The 21176-nt window shown below is 39.4% G+C and overlaps 1 protein-coding gene across 1 annotated transcript; it reads right to left on the reverse strand.

Annotated features, from left to right (window-relative positions):
- Positions 772–21089, reverse strand: LOC109707548 (acyl-CoA thioesterase 2). Its single transcript, XM_020228886.1, is given in 17 exon segments — positions 772–1251; positions 1794–1862; positions 1944–1992; positions 2418–2519; positions 2994–3050; positions 3798–3896; positions 4630–4685; positions 4765–4827; positions 5686–5798; positions 5888–5975; positions 6304–6368; positions 6883–7018; positions 7115–7161; positions 7720–7801; positions 20141–20208; positions 20768–20860; positions 20963–21089. Coding segments are annotated over 17 exon segments (1281 nt in total). The 5' UTR covers positions 20979–21089; the 3' UTR covers positions 772–1173.

A 21176-nucleotide genomic window follows, 5' to 3' on the forward strand; every position in this document is an offset into this window, starting at 1 on the left:
AGATTATTTAATTATGAAGAAATATCTTGCAACCAACATGTTTGCCCTAAAATGGCACCATCCTGACATAGATGGATCAAACTTAGTTCGGTCGATCCGGTTCAACCTGGAGCAAAGGAAATTGAACGACAACAGGGGGTTTATGTTCTCTCCGGCTCATAGTATGGATATCCTCTTACCAGAGAATATTACGAGGTTCAGGAAAGGAGGAAAAAGAAATAAAAGAAATAAAAAAAACCTCGAAATCCAACCTAGCAGCTACAAGGCAAAAACCAGGGATCCGCACGGAGAGCTCACACCCCAAATAATACATTAGAAATTTGCTTGGCAACAAATCTAAACACGTGAAATTTGCTCGACAACAAAGAAAAAAACTAAACAGTAACACTTTTTTTTTGGTTTTTACTGATTTGATTTAATAAAAACAATGTACATCAAGCTACCAACAGTATTTAAAAAACAAAAACTTTCACCCAACACATCAAATCAAGTAAAATTTGAGTACAGACAAAGAATTAAATAAATAGAACAGAACCTAAGTCACTGTGCTACCGCTATGATCATTGCTCAAGAGGGCAGAATGAACCTTTTAACCTGAACTCATTATGTAATTGCTCAGTATGTACCAACATTACAAAGAATGCTGTATATAGCATACTTGTCACTTTCAGTGGAACAGTTGATAAGGCAGAATCAAGCAAGGCATTCTAAGCGAACGTCAAGTATAACAAGTTAAAAACACTAGCTCAACTAGAAAATAATTGAAACAGGTACTCAAAAAAAACCTCTTGAAGATTGCAAGGACTACAGAAGGTTAACAACTTGATAACTGAAAGTGACTTTCAGCAGTGGGAAGCCTGTCGCTTAAGATACACGGCATTATCCCAACCATCCAAAACACTAAACTAAAGATAAACATTTCTCAAGATTTCCATTTATAAACCTCCTGTAGCATTCGAACTGTTGATACTAATCTACTTCAACCACAGCAAGTAGCTTTTTTTCTATTTATTATCATATCAAATTGCAAGCGAGCGTTTGATATAGATTTTATCCATCACCAAATATACACCTTAAAGGTAGAAATTGCAGAGAGCACAGAATACCATGGTTCTTATAAATAGAGGCCACATAATTAGGTGGTAAAAATGGAAATTAAACCATTGAGAGCACTTATAGCTTTGGTTTTGGGAGTTGCTGTGGCGGCTTTGCCTTCCTAATTAGAGCTTCTTGCGTCAATGACATAATAAGCTGCAAATTAACACAAAATTAATGAAAAAAAAACAAATATAACTACTATATGATCCTTTGCAATTAAAAGGACAAGGTCAAAAGCACAGAGCTTAACTAAAATATGGTGCATTTTGTAATGGGTCCTCAAACTCTAAAAAGTTTTTAGCGCATGTTTAATTTTAGAAAATGTTGTCAAAAAGTTGTAGAACATTACGTTAGGTTACAAAATATTTCATCAAGAGGCACCATAACCTAATACGGAGGTACTTAAAATCACTTAAATCAAATACAATAAAAGGTTAGGTAGTGATATTATCAATTTTTTTAAAAAAAATTTAGGTACCCATGTCAATCCTATAATTCTCTTAAGGACTGTACATTTTTACCACCCCAGATTTTTTAATTTAGGTACCCATTTGAATTGTATAATTCTCTTAAGGCCTATACATTTTAACCGTCCCAAAAATACTTTTTAATTTAGGTACCCATTTCAATCCTGTAATTCTCTTAAGGCCTATACATTTTTACCACCCCAGAAAGAGAGAAAATCAGCATACTACCTCCCCCTTCCTGTTGAACATGCGACCGGTACAGAACCCACGGCCGCCAGAGGCCACTGGGCTTTCTATCTGTGGACACAAACGCACAACGTCAATCATGAGAAGCAGCTTCTATTAATGAATAAAAAGAAAATTTTCTTTAGCACTTACTACGTATAACAACCAATCGTCAGCTTTCACAAGTCTGTGAAACCACATCCTGAGGAAAGACAGTAGAATGAGTTATACCGAATTATGTACTCATTCTACTTTATAATGATGCCGATGCATCTCAACATAATAAAGTTTCAGATAATTTACAAATTATAATGGTTCTTTTTTCTATCATTCATACAACATGTTCCGGAGAAGATTCATGGAGAATCAATTAAATGCAGCATTATAACAGGAAAACTAAGATTATGACTGCCATAACCTTATATTTAGGTATATAAGGAGTAGTATTCTTTTTAAATAAACAGTAAGTGAAAGTAACGTAATCAAAATCAGCACGAAATTTCTCCTAAAAAAGAATCAATACGAAGTACAAGCTACGCTACTACATCAGAAGCAAAATGAGAAAAACTGTTAAGACACTCCACAGGGTGTAAGTTGGAATCACGGAGAAAGGATACAGCAACGTACGAGTGATCCAGACTAAGTGACAATGTCTTCATACCCTTCTGCTTGTGGGGATTTAAACTAACACCAGAAAATATAAGATCTGAAGCATACGCTACAACACACCTGTATCACCAACACATGAGATAGTCATATCAAAGAGGACAATGAAAACAACTACAGTTAACTGAAAGAAGTCTAATAATAGCTAACTAGGAGAAAAGAGAACATCTATAACCTTGTGGTGCATTGTTATGATATTCTCAATGAGATTTACAAGAGAAGATTGGTTTCATACACCCTTTTAGCTTACATACTATTATTTGTTCGGATTTTTAAAAAAAAAGAGAATAAAATGATTCCTTTGACATCTGTATATTTATAAAGAAAAGGAGGGAGAAAGGAGAAACTATTTTCATCAATTGACCTGCTCAATGGCTCAGCCAAGCAATCTGCACCAGATATTTCTACTCAGATTTATTCATTTGGCACAGTACTCATGGCCTAAGAAAATGTAGTTAATCGAATTTGTTAAAAAATTCAAAGAGCAAATGTGCCCAGATACGCAATAAGGCAATGTAATGAGGATAAAAGAAGTACCTATGTAGAGCTGGATCATCTGAAAGTCTTCCCCTAGCTCTAAACCAATAATTTAAACTGAAAATGGAATTGGCATTAGTAACTACAGTATTTGGAGGGAACCCACAATGAGATGAAGCAGCTAAAGCATAAGAGCAAGGATTGTCCGTGGCACCCTACCAGCATGTGGCACGCGATCGTGCCCACACCATATCGACAATTTTTTCCTTTTTTTTTTTGTATTTTTTGGAATCTTTTTGAGTTTTTTAAGGTAAAAGGTTTTCCAAGATTTTTCATAATTAGACCTTGTAATAACTACTTACGTTTGGAACAATTAGCAAGATTCATTGCATAATAAGACCAACTTTTAGTGAAAAAAACACAAATAATAAGATTTCCTCCAATTTCTTTAATAACTTTAGATCTAGTGAATACCCATGATAGTGCTTTCCTGTAAATTTTAATCCAATTATGACTTTGGTTTTTGTTTCATACATATACTTCCGTAATATATATAAAATTATTATTTTAATTATAAGACATATATGGATCTATTCTTACTAAATCATGCAAGATATAATACATAAAAGATTTTATAGCCACTAGAGATATTAAAACACTATAAAAAACTAATTTTTAACAAAAAATAGAAAAAAATATCCGTGCCAGTGCGTGCCGATCTACCATTGGCATGCCACTAGCATGGGATGTTGGCACACTTTGTGGCGCTGTGCATGCCGTGTCAGTAGCACAACAGCAAGGGCCGCGCCAATGGTACAACACGACAATCCTTGCATGAGAGAGAGAGAGAGATGGCAGATTTACCTAGGTTTAGCTTGTTGTGAAGAGTTGCTTACTTCACAAAACCTTATTTCTATGGGCCAGGGAACAAATTTTTTTCTTGCAACGGTGTTTCTATAGTGCCTGTCCATGCAAAAATGTTAGACTAAGAAGACAGTAAGCCTAAAAAACAATGAAACAAACAATAACTAATTAGACATAAGAAACTCATTTTGATTGAGATGAGATTTAGGGAAACTTTTTGAAGAAGATATACAGGTAGCTTTACCTGACTTTTATTGGTAATCAAACAAGAACATCAAAGATAGATATTCTTTTTCATAACATGCATAAGGAGTAAAATCAAATTTCTTTTTCTCGTTATCCTTAGCACCTATTAAATTGCTGCATGACAGGATACCAACATACAACCAATAAAATGAGCTTCAAACTTGTAGCAGGTGGCTTAACCATAAATTTCTAAGATAGCCTACTGAATTACAAATGATTACATAACATACATTGGATTATGTGGTAGATTTAGATTCATTATCTAAACAAAAGAAACTTATTCAGATGGTATGTAGTCTTGCTATTATGCATTTCTTATAATTTATCAAAGTCGATCATGGTATTAGTTAATGTATGTATGCAAATCTAGGTCACAGAGTAGTTTAAATGATTGACTACTAAAGCACTAAAAATTTTCAAGACCCTGCATAAAATTATAAACTTTCAAGCCTTCCTGTGTAAAAGTATAAGCACAAAAGCATACTATCAAGAAACATACTATCTCATAACAGAGTATTAAAGTTTAAGGAAAAAAAAAACTATCATATTACGAGAAAATATATTCTTGTCATGCTAAAATGATTACATGGGAAGGCGAGGATCAGTAAGACGCCTCTCTCGCAACTCTTCCATGGATGGGAGCTGCAACGGACAACTTGGCATTAGTATGTAAGGATACTCGCATTATATGCCCCAACGTAAATATAAAAAGGATACTGACTATCTCAGGGTCAGGAACATGAGGCATTGAAACACTTTGATGTTCAAACCCTAGTTCATCCTTCTGCAACGAAGTCATAGAAATGTAAAGTTATAAGCATGACATACTACTTTAAACACTACAATCACTTAGACTCTTTCAAAGAAATTTTGAGCTTCCTATCTTTTATATGTGTAACGCAGACATGTATATAACAGTGCAAGCAAGAATTTAGAGAAAGTAATATATGAGGGCATGGGAAGGTGACAAGTGAATTTTGCCAGCACACTGATGTTGCATTAAGAGTCTGCATTAAGAACCTAATTACTAGCATTTACCAGGACTACTATTTGACGATGCTAAATAAAACTAAATATTAGTGCACTAAGAATCTATTTACTGCATTAAGACTTAAGAGCCTATTTACCTGCAAAAATTATTGTAGGAGTTACATGGCTATTGATCCATCACAAGCCATTACAGAAAACAGGCAAAGTGTATAATTAACTGCAAATAATCAAAATCCTATTTGTGCATTATGTGTATAAATACTGATGATCCAAAGTAAAATTTTTATAGCCACAAATTACAAGCACAGAAATGTTATGAACAACAGCAAAAATGTACTGTAATCAAAATCAAAGTTCAGTCCATATGCAAGTTAAAAGTAGATGAAAAAAAAAACCTAATTCAGACTTAATAAGTCATGTTCAGACTTGAATAAGTAATGTCTCACACAATAATACAATATAGACTTGTTCAGATATTTGTGCATTGTCACACTTAACAGGATTTAAATAAAAGAGGAAGAATCACGGTTTTCAATGTCTAATTTTCAGACATTACTTTTTTCACTTGTATGAGCAATTCTGCAGGGTTGTGTAGGAAATGGAAATAACATTAATGAGATTCCTCAGACCAAGACCAAGATCGATTGACCACCTGAAAGGAAGCTAGCAAAGAGAAAATGACAGCGCCATGCTGCTTTGCATCTACTCTTCTGGTGGCAAAGCTGTTTCCATCACGTGCACGATGAACTTGATATATTATTGGCACTAAAAAGAATACACAACTAAGCTGATATCCTATGTGAAATTCCAAATAAATGCACAAAAGTAATAGATCTAAAAAAGGAAATACTTACAATTATTGTCACCTGCAACAAGAAAAACCACATGCAAGCTATGGGCCAGTTTAAGGCAATCCACTGTCTTAGACGCTGCTGCTAATGCCTGCATTTACTGGAAAGACTAAATTGATTGGGTCCTCAAAAAGCATTACGGACAATTTGAATTTGTTGGGGCATTTTGTTTTTTAAAAAGCTTAACTTTCTCAATCCCAGAAAAGGAAACATTGAAAAGAATTATTACCCACAGGAAGAACTTCAAGAGGTTAATATGCAGGCAAAAACACGAGCGCTCACACACACAGACACCACCCTCCCCCTCCCAGCCGCCCCCCCCCCCCCCCCCCCCCCCCCCCCCCTGCCCCCCCCCCCCACACACAACAAGAGAGAGAAAGAGAGCAGAGAGAGAGACGGGCAAAAAGGTTAAAGCGTACCTGTCCAATCAATTGTCCTCAAAAACTTGTTAAAATTGGAGCATCTGGCAAAGTAATCCACGAAAGTATCCACCTTACAATAGAAAAGGAAAAGATAAGATACAGAACCTAGATTTTGAAGTTTAATAGCAGATAGGAATATACATAACAAATAATTCCAAAGAGAGTTTTCGAAGAGAGAATACAATCGTAAACAGTTATACCCACCTGAATAAGACATCATAAAGACCTTTAGGGGCGTTAAGAGTCAGACATAAATATAATGCATGTTTAAACTAAAAGTATACCAGTCTCTCTTTAATCGCTCTCTTTGTATCTTCACATCTTGTATACTATTAGTTTCCATCATTTCTCTGTGTGAATTTCATTCTTAGGGTATCTATGTGGTAGGTGTACATCTAATTTGTCATTTACACTTACTAAAATAATTCTAATGTCTTGATAGTCATGCTGTTAAGCGATAGCATTAAACATCACTTCCAGATTTAGATTTTAGATTTTTGTTTTACTAGCCCAAGCCTTACACAAGATTCTGAACAATTTTGACAAGAATCTCAAAGAAAGACAGATAAGTGAAATTTGTACTTACTTCTAATGGCTCTAGGTGCAATATATGCTCCACAAGCGAGAAATTTTCAGGCGTCTCATCTGCATTCCATATAGACTTTGGCTGCAGTAAATGTCTATATCGATCAGGCAGTACTAAGCATGTCAGCTGCAAACATGAAGGGCTGTTAGCGAAAACAAATAATTGTATAAACTTTATAATTTCAACTACTTAATAAAAGCAGAAATCTACGCTTGCGGTTACCTTGGATAATGCAACTACATTGACTTGATGAACAGAACCAGTAGCCCCTATAAAAGAAAGCAACATAACAATAATTCCAAATGCAAAGCAAAATCAGGACAATGCATTTCAATACATAGAAGATCAAGAGAAACGAAAAAACAAGTCTAGAACCATTTAGCAAGAGAGGTCGGCATGCTCATTTATTCTTTAAATAAGATAACTAAATAGCTTCCAACCGCTGCTAACCGTCACCGCCTCTAATTCCCATCATCATTTACTACAAGATTATAACCAAGCAAAATAACCATCACGCAATGCCTCATAAATTGTGCCTAAATTACCAATACTGTTATTCTCTCTCCATAACTGTCAAAATATAATTTCTCTTTTCTTACAAATTTCAAATTTCTCACTGTTTGGCAACAACAATAGCAAAAAAATTATACAAGTTCGCAGTTCTAGACATCTTCACATAAACTTTCTCCACACTTGCTCAAAATAGCCACTACAAATCAAAGTAGGGTATACCGAGACACTTAAAATGAGAAGTCAGCGCCCTAATGGAGAAACAGTAAAACAAGGTGACAATTTCTGCAAAAAAAAAGGCGTTTGGAAGTTCATACCATAACCAAAATAGTCATACTGTTTCAAGAAAAGTTCTGGACGGTTTCCTTCTTCCGCGTTAGTAGAACCAGAAACCTCAGCCTGTGGAGAATGAAAACTGATGCCAATAAGTGAAACCAAAAAATGAGCCACTATTCTGGAAATCAGCAGGACGGGAAAACAGCCTAACAGCTAATTCAAATGTATGACAAGCAAGTTGTTCACATGAATAGAGGAAAGAAGTAATAAAAGCTATTACGTTCCTGTATAGACAGCAAAACAGAAAAATAACCTCTGATAGAGACAACAGAAAATTCATCATGCAATATGATACATTAAGCAGAATATATATATATATATATATAGAGAGAGAGAGAGAGAGTCCGGCTGGGATACTATCGATAGCACCAAAAATTTGGTGCTATCGAGTTTTTCACCGTTAGATTTTACTCTTTGATTATTTTTACCCGTTAGATTATACTATTCAACCAACCACTCACTCAACCCTATGGACCCACATCATCCTAACCACACATTTCTCAATCCGAGGGTTAAAAAATTAATAGCACTAATAGCTTGGTGCTATTGATAGTATTCCAGCCTAGTTTCATATATATATATATATATATATATATATATATATATATATATATATATATAGAACTAGGCTGGAATACTATTAATAGCACCGATGACTTAGTGCTATTAAGTTTTCCACCATTGGATTAAAAGATGTGCGGTTAGGATTATGTAGGCCCCCTAGGGTTGAGTGGGTGGTTGGTTGAATAGTATAATCTAACGGATAAAAATAATCAAAGGGGTTAATCTAACNTATATATATATATATATATATACATACATAAATACATACATACATATACATATATATATATATATACATACATACATATATATATATATATATATATACATATATATATATGTATATGTATGTATGTATGTATGTATGTATATGTATGTATATGATAAGTTGGTTGGTGAGTGAGTTGGGATACCCGGGTGTAGTCGGATTGGTGTGTAAAGAGTTGGGGTGCCAATTTTTTAATTATCGTGATTATCGAATCACGATAACTATCATAAGGTCGGATCAAGATATATATGTATATCTCGATCCGACCATATGGTAGCTATCGTGGTTTTTGAACCAGGATAGCTCAATAAGTGGCAATCTAAAATGAGAAACTACTGAAAGTGGTCTATCTAATGTGATAAGTTGGTTGGTGAGTGAGTTGGGATACCCGGGTGTAGTAGGATTGGTGTGTAAAGAGTTAGGCTCCCAATTTTTTCCTTATCGTGATTATCGAATCACGATAACTATGATAAGGTCGGATCAATTTCTTTTTATCTTATCGTCGATTTGGGCATATGCTAGTTTTGGTGGTTTTTAAACCACGGTGGGTCGAAAAGTGGGAATCTACCCTGCGAAACTAATAGAACTGGGCACTCTAATATGCTAAGTTGGTTGGTGAGTGAGTTGGGATCCCCGGTTGTAGTAGGATTGGTGTGTTTCGAGTTAGGCTTCGCATTTTTTCATTATTTTGATTATCGAATCTCGATAAGTATCATAAGGTCTTCTCAAGAGTCTATATTTATATCTCGATCCGACCATATAGATAGCTATCGTGGTTTTTACACTACGATAGCTTACATAGTGGCAATCTAACATGAGATACTTATACATATGTATGCTATGTAATATGATAAGTTTGTTGGTGAGTGAGTTGGGATACCCGGGTGTAGTAGTATTGGTGTGTATATAGTTAGGCTCCCAATTTTTTAATTATCGTGATGTATCGTATCACGATAACTATCATAAGGTCGGATCAATATATATATATATATCTCGATCCTACCATATAGATAGCTATCGTGGTTTTTACACACACGATAGCTCACACTAGTGTCTCTCTACCACATGAGAAGACTGCTAATAATGGGCAATCTGTTTTGATCCGCTTTGTTGGTTTGTGACGTTGGGATCCAGCCCGGATGTATTAGGATTTGCGTGTAGCACGTTAGGTTAGCGCGTTCTGAATTATCGTGGTTCGGTTACTAGGCATTAATGCCTTTCATAAGGTTGGATCCAGTTTTATCTCTATATATATATATATCTTTTTAAGGGGTTGTAAAACACGGTTTAACGTGCTTAAGCGCTCACTCCCCACGGAAACACGTTTGACGTACACGACATTCCCTAGCCCTATTTTTATAGCTCAAAAGTATCCAAAAAGATGTTAAAAAGGGATATACGGGATTTCTCGGTGAATCCTGAAAGAAGAGAGGGTTTGGGATTTTGATTAGAGGAGAGGGGTGAGGGAGCGTCGGTGGAGGTGGGAGAAGAGGGACACGTGTTACACGTGTTAGGCCGGCGGCTTAAGAGAGGGAGGGAATTATAAGAAAGTTAGGGAGAGAGGGAAGAAGGAACACCTGGACTCGACGTTCCTCCCGGCGTGGAAAGGGGAGTGCGAGATGGAGCGGAGTGGCTTGGAGGTCGCCAGGGAGTAGCCGTTGGGGATCGAGACGCTCCGTCGCTGTCGGCATTTCGAGGAAGAGTTAATCTTTCCTCCGGCGGCGAGGAGGCGCAACGGCGGCGGCGAAGCCCCGAAGTGGTAGCGGAGGGAGAACCGGAGAACCCAAATCCCAAATCCTCGGAACTCGAGGGACCGGTGGCGTAGCGGGTCCACTTCGAACCCGAACCCGAACGAATACACCCGATCCGAACGGGAAAGAGGCGGCGGTGGCGGCGTCGGCCGGTTCCCCTCGTGCTCCGAGGGGCGTCGGAGGCGTGGGTTGGGGCCGGCCTCGATGGACGAGGGTCGGGATAGACGGATCACGAACGGTAGACTTCGAGGGGGCTAGACGGCTTTTCCCTCGTGCCGCTATGGACTGGGAGCGATTGTCAGCATGACTGGAGCTTAGGATGGTTTTTCCGAGACAAAGCGATCCCACGGTAGCAGCGAGGGCCTTGTGAATACAATGTCGTGAAGTATTTCGAAGCCGTGCGAGGAGCCGGCAGCAAACGCGAGGCCTGTCGCTCCTGGCTGTGCAGCTCTGGATAAGCGAGCACGAGAGCGCAGCAGGGCTTCCGCGTGCTAAATGCCATATCTGTGATTTGTTAGTGAATTTACAAATAAAACACGTTAATAACTTTACAAATCCCCAAATAAACGTTTACAGCAACGTATCCGACGGCGCCCGTCGCGCACCAGTGACACACACTGTGATACCTGATCAGCAGATCCAAAGCTTCGGAAGCACATTTGCTTTTTTCCAAAGCCACGCAAAGATTGTTTCAGTGGCTATCTTGTGCTTAAGCGTAGCACTACTCAAAGGTCGACGCACCAACGGAACCTTTAGTAGTGGATCGGAACAACCGATCGGCAGCACCAACGGAGCTCACAAGCCTCCGTTGTCCACTCGCCGTCTCCCAAGGTCACGGTTTAACCTGTGATGGCCTTCGAGGCTACTATTGGCTCAATTGGATCTTCAAACATCAACGAGGGGTCTGTGGGTTTAACCACGCGAAGTCCAGTCGCTCACTGAGCACCGTGTTCAGCGCCGCAAAGCTCTGTAAAGCTCCCAGAACCCCTGTAGGGCCACGAAAAAAGTCCTAAGGGCTGCTCAAGCCCTTAGCTAAAATCCTTTGGATAAGCCGCTCACCAAACCCTAACACTAGCTACACATAGTTCAGCCATTCTAATCTAGGACTGAGACACCTGGATTGAATCCAGGTCAGCTGCTAGGAGCTGGTGCCCTCGATCCACGTCGACGTCTGTGTCCACCCATAAAACTAGCTTTCAGCCATAACACCACGTGCGAGCCACTACAAGGGAAGTGAGAATGAACAAGAACGTATATAGATCAGATAAGATCGAACTGTGGTATACTGAAGCGATATGTATACGAGATGAATCAATACGAGAACAAAAGGATACAGTATTGGATCTTCATCTCGTCATCACCAATGAAAATGTACTAGCACATGTAATAACAACTGGATTCACCAACCAAGAACACCTATGGGGTAACAACTGGACTCACCAGCCAAGAGCACCTACGTAGTAACAACTGGACTCACTATCCAAGAGCACCTATCCTACTGGACTCACCAGCCACGAGGATGTGAGTACAACAACTACTTGAGCATGAAAGAATAACTGGACTCAACAGCCAAGAATATCTATGTAGGATTTACTGGACTAAACAACCACGAGGATATGAGTACAACAACTACTGGAGCATGAAAGAACAACTGGATTCACCAGTTATGAGACAACTACTGGAACATGTTAGATCAACTGAATTCACCAGTCACGAGTATATGGTCATAACAAAGTTACTGGATAACCAGCCACGTGGGATTCCCCAATCTAACAGTCATAAGCGGCTGCTTGTCGATAACTAGTATAAGCGTAGCTAGCGGTGTCGAGCACTCGTAAAGTGTATGTGGTTGCCAGACTAGGTGACGTTCTGCCACAAGAAAAGGTCATTTCATCAGGATGCAGGTTGGGCACTCGGGTCACGATCCCAATATACGGTCCACACGTTCGTCTTGCACCGAAAACGGACTCAAGAAATCTGGCTGTGCCGCTACGTCTAATTCATGAAAACCTGAAGCAAGCCAACTGTGTATAACCAATGTTATCGCCAGCAACGTAATATCAAGGTAAAGGAGAGTGAATATAACGATGGTATCTGAGAGGAAATATATATGAGCCAATGGGCACTCATGTGAACGGAAGTAGCCGAACCCCATGGGTGACCTTTTGGGAAACAACCAAAGAGTGGGGAGACAGATGTCCAACAATTCAGAACACACAACCGTTCAAAGTACTTCACTCAGCCTCAGAACTTCCTAGCCACGCATAGCAGCTTCTAGCTTCTTAGGTTCTGAAGCTTCTTTAGCTTTTTATTGAGTACTGCACTTAGTGCTACAGGTCTATTCAAAAATTAAGTACAATATTACTAAGTATGAATCAATATCCGTAATCTTAGTATTTGAGTTTCAAATGAGCTAATCTTTCACGCAGCCTTGAAACGCTTTGAGCTTTGACACTTTTTTTAGTCTAAATACGTTTCACATGGCCATGTTGTAGCCTTCACATGGCCATGTTTTACACAAGGCCATGTTGGTCGCTGAACAGTGGCCAATGTCACAACGCGTCCAAAAGAGAAGGCAGTAGCACATTGGCTATTGTCGAATTTTCACATGGCCATGTGTTACATTTTTTAGGCTTTTCGAAAGTTAAAAGTTTAGGTTGAGATTAACTAAGATTTCAGATATTTATTCGATAATCTCCAAGAGATTGTTTAATTCATAGTACTCTTATGTACAAACTCTTTGGGATCTCCGATCCTAAAGCAAGTATTGGATAAAAGATGTTTTATTGGAGAAAATCCAGTTAAGCTCTATAGCATTAAGCTCTAGAATTACAGCTTAACTAGATTCTGAAGCAAATCTCAAACCAGAGACCAAGAAGTAGTTGTAAGATTCGCTTCCTAGTGGTATCGTACTACAAAAAGTACCTACCGCAGCACCTAAGCCGCACTAATTTCCGCCAAGCACCTAAGCCTAGCATCCGAGCACCTAAGCTCACCGCAAGCACCTAAGCCTGCACAGGCTCCGTAAGCACCTAAGCTTGCACTCCCGCACCTGTTGGACCTCCTAACGCGCTCTAAGCATTCTCCAATTCTCTCCAGCTCAGACACCTCAGCCATTAGTGGAATATTAGAAAAGAGAATCACTTAATAAAAAAAGCGCACAACCAGGGCACCCAAAAAGAGGTTTAACCTCAAAAGGGTGCATTTAGAGCCACACTAAAAATAAAAAGTGTGAATAAAAATAGCGTAATTCTAAACACCAAAAACCCATAATGTGGATAAGTGGGGGGAGATCCACAACCTATGTTAGATCTATCTAGGAACCCGAGGAAATTTTGAATGTGTCCACTGTGCCCAACCTCGATAGCTCTGCCACGCACTCCGGCATCTATCGTACCCTATCTCCAGGGTCGGAATGTCATAGTCAAAAACAAACTAAGTATTACATATGTACAATCATCTACCTGAACTGTCGAGTTTAAGAACCGTGCGAATATGAACAATCATCAATCTGTCATAACACCAAGTTATCTAAATGATCACTTTGAAACCAATGTATACTCCAAAACCTGAATCTAAAGCTTTCTTCCAAAATTTTATATGATCACCAAAAGCGTTTATTACCTAAAGATGAGGAGCGCCATCGAACAAAAATTTTATTTCCAAAAGTACGCCTTTTGCCAAAAGTTTTACCAGAGGCCGAAAAGCTCCGAAAAGCTTTTCAATTCTCAAAGTTTTATTCCAGAAGCACACCCTCTGCGAAAGTTGATTATCCCACTTACACCTTACTAACACTGATTCCCGCCATCGACATATTGCACCTTTGAACAACTTACAACTAGGAACATGAACACCCAGAACACACACACTCACCATACAGTACCAACAGTGAACATGATACACGATGCGGCACGATTATGTCCCTTCTGACAGGTAAATTTGTTTTTTAAAGAACATAAACACCGCCCAGATAATGCAGGAACCCAGTTCCAATCTTTTTCTTCTTTTTTTTTTAATCCGTGAAAAAGTGACTAAGAGTCAATGATTTACCGGGCTAAAGTTTTACCGAAATGTTTTTCCCTGGGGCCTTGCACTGTGATTCTATTTGTTAGTCCTGGTGTGGCCTTACAGCTAGCCCACTAACGTCTAGCACTCTTACACACTACGATGGTGAAGGTGTCATTCTTAATACGGTATTGTTAGCATGTTCCATGGTGGCTGTTCGGATCCCATGATTTCCTTCACGGGAACCCCGTGTGTTTCCCAGACTGCTTACTTTCACTACGCCTGGCCCAGGGAACAGTCCACATGCTTGCAGCAACTGCGACGTTTACGTTGAACTCGTACACCGAGCTAGTTAGGCCTGACCCAAGCCTAACTTAACGTGGGCAATTAAAGATCTTCATAGATCCTAATACGCTAAAACAAATTTTTAGACAAAGAAACCCATTCAATTCTAAAATCAATAAGACAATCTTATCCAACTCTAAAAATAAGATAATCCTATTCACCTCTAATATAATACTATAAAAATAAAACAATCCTACCAACAACTCTAAAATAAAGCTCGAATAAGTAGACAATCCTTTCGAGAAATTTATTCGGATACATACATTGCTAATTTTATCACTTCTACTTATAACGATATCGGTAACTTTACACAAGAGATCATAGGAAGCGTAAATACGCAGCTAGTCTCACTCAGGCACCCCTCACTCAGGGAAATAGAAAGAAAAGAAAAGAAAAGAAAAGAAAAAGGAAGACGGACGTAAGTAGCGACAGTTGTAGTGGGTGGTAGCTGCAGCAGAGATGGTAGCGTCGGTGGCAGTGGACCTCAGCGCTGGCGGATGTTGCGGCGGGACAGTACTGCAGAGTAACGGTGGACGTTTGTAGTGGTGACAGAACGGAGCGGTGATGGCTAGCCATGCGAGCTCGGTGGAGGGCTAGTAAAGCTGCAGTTACTAGTTTGGTTACGGTAGATCGAACAGGTGGTTCGTGTTAGCCAAAAGAAAAGAAAATAGGAAGATTAGTAGAATAGAGTTAGGAGAGTAAATAAGAGGGAGAGGGGTTGGGGGAAGGAAATTTATTGAGGGGAAACGAAAAACAGGTATCTACGACGGGTTTCTCTCTGAACCTAGGCTATCTAATTCTTGCCCGACAGGGAAAAGTTAAACCTCAATGATTATAGCGGATGTCTCGCAACTGTCTAATCTAGCTTACAGTGCGGGGCTCGGGCGGATAAACCAGCCAAGCCCGTGCGGCTGTCTGGCGGTTTGCCTGTCTCAAAAGGGACATGCAGGTTCCGCAGCGTTAGTAATGTTAGTGTTCTCCAAGGTTTGTCCTTGTTATAAGTCTGTTGCTAACGTATTCCTTCCATAGTTTGTTGTATTTAGGATACGATAATGTTCGTAAGTGTAAATACAATGTAATAAACGTTATGTAGGAGTTGAAGGTTTATGTTAGTATTAATAATGTTCAAATAAAGAAAGTAGAGATTGGGGATTCGATCCGGTGAAACCCCATGGCGATAGAGACCAGAGCCACCATTCCGCGATAGATGCCTCGATGCGGGAGAGGAACGCGGCGGCGCGGCGAGTGCACGCTTGGACATTGGGGGTTTTGGTGTGCCCCCACTCTTGATATATTTATATCAAGGGTCACCCATGCCGGTGGGTTCCCTTCTCGAGCTGGGTGGTCCAGGCTTCCTCCGTTCGACGTCCAATCAAGTTATTTGTCTATCTATACTATCATTTTAATACGTTGATTGTTATGGTACGTAACGGAGCGCTATACGTTATTACGTTGATATATCGGTTGATCATCAAGTTAACTATGATGAAAGTTAGGACGATAGGTATCGAGTAGGTTAACTGAAGATTCAAAAGGAGATAGAATCTAAGTACAGTTAATGGTAAGATTAGTATTCCAAAGTAACTGGAAATGACAAACGAGTGTTCCAAAAATAGATGGAAATGTTACGTGTATTAAGAGTACTTAAATAATGGGTTAGGAGATCGACCGGGTATCCGCGCGGGAGTTGAGTGTAGAGTTTAGGCAGATACCTTCCCCTGAGCTTGGGGGCTCCCTGGCAGACGCCCTGGGGTATATCCGATAGGGAACCCTGGGGTTTATCCGATAGGGTTAGCAAAGTGCACGGTTCTGAGGCCTCGAGCGTGATGAACACGCCCCGCTGGCGGTGTTCGCGACTTGTCTGACACACTCATACTAGTTTAGGCAAAGGTTGCTTCCATGGGCCAGTGATACTGGTTGTACGTGTTCACAAGAAAATTGTGATGCAAGATTACGGTGAGCAGTTCAACAAATGAACCATATGTATACGGTGAGCAGTTCATACATGAACCAAGTGTACAGTGAACGGTATTACGTTAACAGGGCTGATATGATCAGTATATAGTAGTATAAGTAGTTATGTTCTAGTTCAATAACAAATTGAATAGAGATATCCCAAGATACAGTGGTAAGGAGATAAGAGTACGCAGGATTGAGTTCACGGTTGAGTACAACGATGTGATGATACCTAGTACGTTCTTATCTTTACGCTGATAGATTATGGGATAGTACATATACATAGTTGATCGTAGAGTACTATACAGTTGTAGTAAATCATATACGGAGTACAGTAGTACGTAAATGTAATATACGTAGTTCTTCACAATATGAAAGCGAAGCTGTACCTTCACTCGATTATTGAAGCCACTCGTGTTGGGTGGACAATCGCGTAAGGCTAACGAACAGCTGTGAACGTTAGCCGGAGGGCGTCGTAGGCCACGGGCCAAGACGGCCTTGAACGTTAACGCGTGGCTGGCGCGTAGCGAAGCGTTGGAGCCCGTTTTTCCCAGAAGCAAAACAACAATGCCACGGAGTTTAGTCTAAGGTACTAAAATGCTGCAGCGGAGCCGGGAGGGCCGCCTGGGCTTCGGATTTGCAGGCAAAGAAATTATTGAAGCGTGGCCGAGGTGCTTAGCGGCTTGGCAGAAGCGGTTGCGCAAGCAAATGGATAGTTAATCCAAATGCTTCCCAGTTTAATCTAGTTTGGGGTGGATTAAACGTTTGGGGGTAAAAGTGTGGAATCGGAGTTGTATACGAGGTTTGTTAGGTTTATAATTCCTAAATTGTTCGATTGAAGTGTAATCTCCGATAATCTTGGGAATTTCGATTCCTAATTCGGTTTAGGGTTTTCGAATGGGGTTACACTTGCGGCGTTGCTTTTGTGCGGCGAGGTTGCCCGCGTGCTTTCGAGTTAGGCAGCGGAGGTTGCGCAAGCGTTCGAGCTAGAGGTGGTTGCGGCGCTTAAACCCGCTTTCTAGATCTCTCTACTCTCTCTATAAATCTCTCTCTTTCTCTCCCAAAGAGAGAGGAAGTGGTACTTGCGTACCATCACCACTACCACCAGCCGACTACCTCTCCCTCTTCGGATCATCGAAGATGAATATCAGTTGGGAGTTATCATCGTATGTGATAAGTGTAGTCCGTCGAGGTTTAGACTATAGAAAGCGGCCTCGAGGGACTTATAGGCAAACTCGAGTTTAAACTGTCAGTATAAGCCAAAATGAATTTCTCAGGTTTCTTTAAAATTATAAAGTCAAAGCTGGGGTAAACCAGTGGCTTTTGACACGGCTTGACGTTAGAAATAGTCTACCGAAAGCCTAAAATAAAGAGTGAGATGCCCCCAGTCTTTTTATACTTTGAAATTTAGATCGGAGTAATTTTATAAAGGCTGAATAGGAGGTTAAAAATATTAAAATACTCTGACACGTAAAAGACGATTAAATAGACAAGGCAAAGGTTGTCTTTTAAGATCTAGAAGACAAAAGCGAGGCTAAAGTCGTGTTCAGTGAGGACTGAATACAAAATGAGGAGATTTAGGTTATTTTTATCAAAGAGTATGATAAAAATAAATAAAAATAAAATATAAATTTTTTTTAGGTCATACAATGTAAGGTGGCGTTGGAGTGGCCTTGGTAAATTTACATGTGGCATTGAAGTATCAAAATCTTCAGGCCATGGAATGTAGCTTGTAGGGGTTAAAGAATTAATTAAAATCGAAGCGCAGTAGATAGCCGGGGGAAGAAACAAAAACCAGATCTTGATAAAAGAAAAAGAAAAAGAAACGCTCAGGCCTAACATCCAGGGCAACACAACGTAAGTTGAACGTAATCTCTTGGAAAATTATTTTCCTAAACTAACGTATGTTGTAAAGTACAAATGTAAGTAGGATGTATTCTTCCACGATGAGGTGACCTCATACACACATTAATTTTTAATTTCAGTTAGGCGTTTTCTTATTGTTCTTTAAGAATAAGCCTCCGAGGAAACCGTCATCTCGTCGCTTCGTTTTCTGGTTTTCTCCCCCGTCCAACTATCGTTTTTAATATAATGTGAGCCCCATCGAGTCACCTTATATGTTGTATGTCCCGTGATGACCTTGGATAACCTGACACATTTTCGTCTTGTGCAGGGTTGCCGTTTAGCCCGTGGTTTGTTCTTAGTTTTGCTACCGGTCTTGTATTCGATGGATTTAGCTAGCAGTTGGAACATAGAGCAGGGAGCTGCTTCATTTGTTCCGTACAGTAGACAGAGTATCTTCTTAGATTACTCGCCATCCCATATAATGTATTTAACTATGAGTATCTACTTGTACTCGACTCGTTATGACTCGGTGAGGAATGTTTGATGTACATTGCTTAGTCTCGGGATTTGGATTAGATGAAGAGAAATTTTTTTTTTTTAAAGTTAAAAAGTAGGGAAGAAAGGAGCAAAAGAACGGAACCCTTCGGGTACTGTGTGCATCTAAGTCATTATCATTTCGTTTTTTAATACTACACATTTTGTTAAGGATATATTCTGTACCAGATACCGTCATCAAATAAACTGTAATCTACAATTATCACGGGGTTTTCAACGTAAGGACCGTTGTAAATTTATGTACGTAAAATATTATGTAAAACTACGCCCTGTTTAATCCTATTGAGATTAGGTAGACAAATATATATACAAATGCAAACCACTGAGCTGGTATGTCAGGACTCAGGACCTACATCTACCATGTGTTTACTCCCCCACATCATAGGTTTTTAAAAATGCAGACAAAGATATAAGGTGTTTATGTAGTACCAACAAACAAAATATTACTCATGGTTATTCTTTTTTTGCTGAGATTCTTGACATACAAATGGAATTAGCTAACCCAATCCAAATCTCAGTTCGTCTGTCTGACTAATGGGCAATGAATTACAGATCCTTATCCTGGCAAGCAAATCATAGCTCAAATAAGAGTATGTAAGAGTATGTTAGGACACACATCTAGCAACCCTTAACCACATATACTGCATATGAATGATGACGATGCTAAGTACTAATGTCAGATCAAGGAATCCAGAATCATGCCTATTAGCTCCGCTGTGTAATCACTGAATAATTACAAATGGCAACCTTTCATGTAAATTACTTGATCTTCATGAAAAGATACCATTCTGCATGTAAGATATTAATTTTCTCAACCAATGTTCATAGCCTGATTATTCTGTCTTATCAGAAACTACAATTAATTCTCAAGTTGAATTAATAAGTTAATTGTTTATAATGCAGAAATTTGCCAAGCTTATTCAGTATATATTAAAAGAGATGCCTGGTTTACTAATTTGTCCACACGATAATGTAGCTGCTTCAAAAAAAACAAAAACAAGAGTAACCGTTTACAGAAACTTAATAATCAATCTCAATTAAGTCTCGGGCAACTTTATCTCAGAGGAGATCAAAGAAGAGAGAGAGAGAGAGAAAGAGAGAGAGAGCGCGTACCTTACCCTCCCATATAAAGTAAAGGCCATCCACAGGTTCACCTTCACGAGCAACATACTCACCGGTTTCTACAAAGAAAAAATGTGATAACATCACAAAAAAGATGAGTCAAAAAATACAACGAATTCAAACATTTTACATTGATTAGCTTTTTATTATTATTTTTTAAAACCTCAGACTACTGACTCATGCTGATTCCTAATCCTACGTCCAATATTTGCAGGTCATCAAGTTAATACACAGTATTAGCTAAACAAGAAACGGTATCCGACATGAACAATTTTAGCTAAACAAGAAACGGTATTTGACATGAACCCTTCATCTATTCAACAAATTTCCACCGCTGCATTGCAGCACATGGGCATAGTTCCTCCTTAACGAGTAGGAAATAAAGAATAAACAGAATAATAAAAGTAAAAACATAGTCCACAACGAATTCAAAATAAATTGTTACATCCTACGAGACTACAAGAACGGATCTTTATCACCCGCACATGACTCGAAGAAAAGGGACAATAAGAATCTGAACCCCGATTACTCGTTTAACGCACAAGTAAAGATTTGTCTGCTAGGTTTCCGATACCAAAATCTAACAGCAAAAGAGGTCAAAGAGGTCAATACTCGCACCGTATCGCCTCACTTCGACGAGCTCCGCGATCTTCCGTAGAGACGAACTCGGGAGGCGCTGGAGTAACGGTACTTGCCCAAGAAACTCGATCACTGGGTAAAGGAGGAGAGAAATAACCGTGGAATTGCATAAAAAATCCCGCAGATAGATCGATATTACGGTAAATTTGAACGGAGACTAGGGTTTTCCGATACCTTCTTCGCGATCCATCTCTGCGGAAGCGGCGAAGGTAGATGGAGAGAAAGGATCTTAAGGAGGGAGGTGCGGGGGCTGTACAAAAAGCGCAGTGAAGCAAGACTTTTTATTTAAGGAAGAGGAGGATCTTCGTTCCGGTGCTCCTCGGGAACAGCGTAAAAGCGAAGGAGAAGAGCGCTGATTGGTTATTAATGTCTCGTACAGTTGTACGGG

The sequence above is a fragment of the Ananas comosus genome, linkage group 3 (assembly GCF_001540865.1).
Source record: "Ananas comosus cultivar F153 linkage group 3, ASM154086v1, whole genome shotgun sequence".
NCBI classification, from domain to species: Eukaryota; Viridiplantae; Streptophyta; class Magnoliopsida; order Poales; family Bromeliaceae; genus Ananas; species Ananas comosus.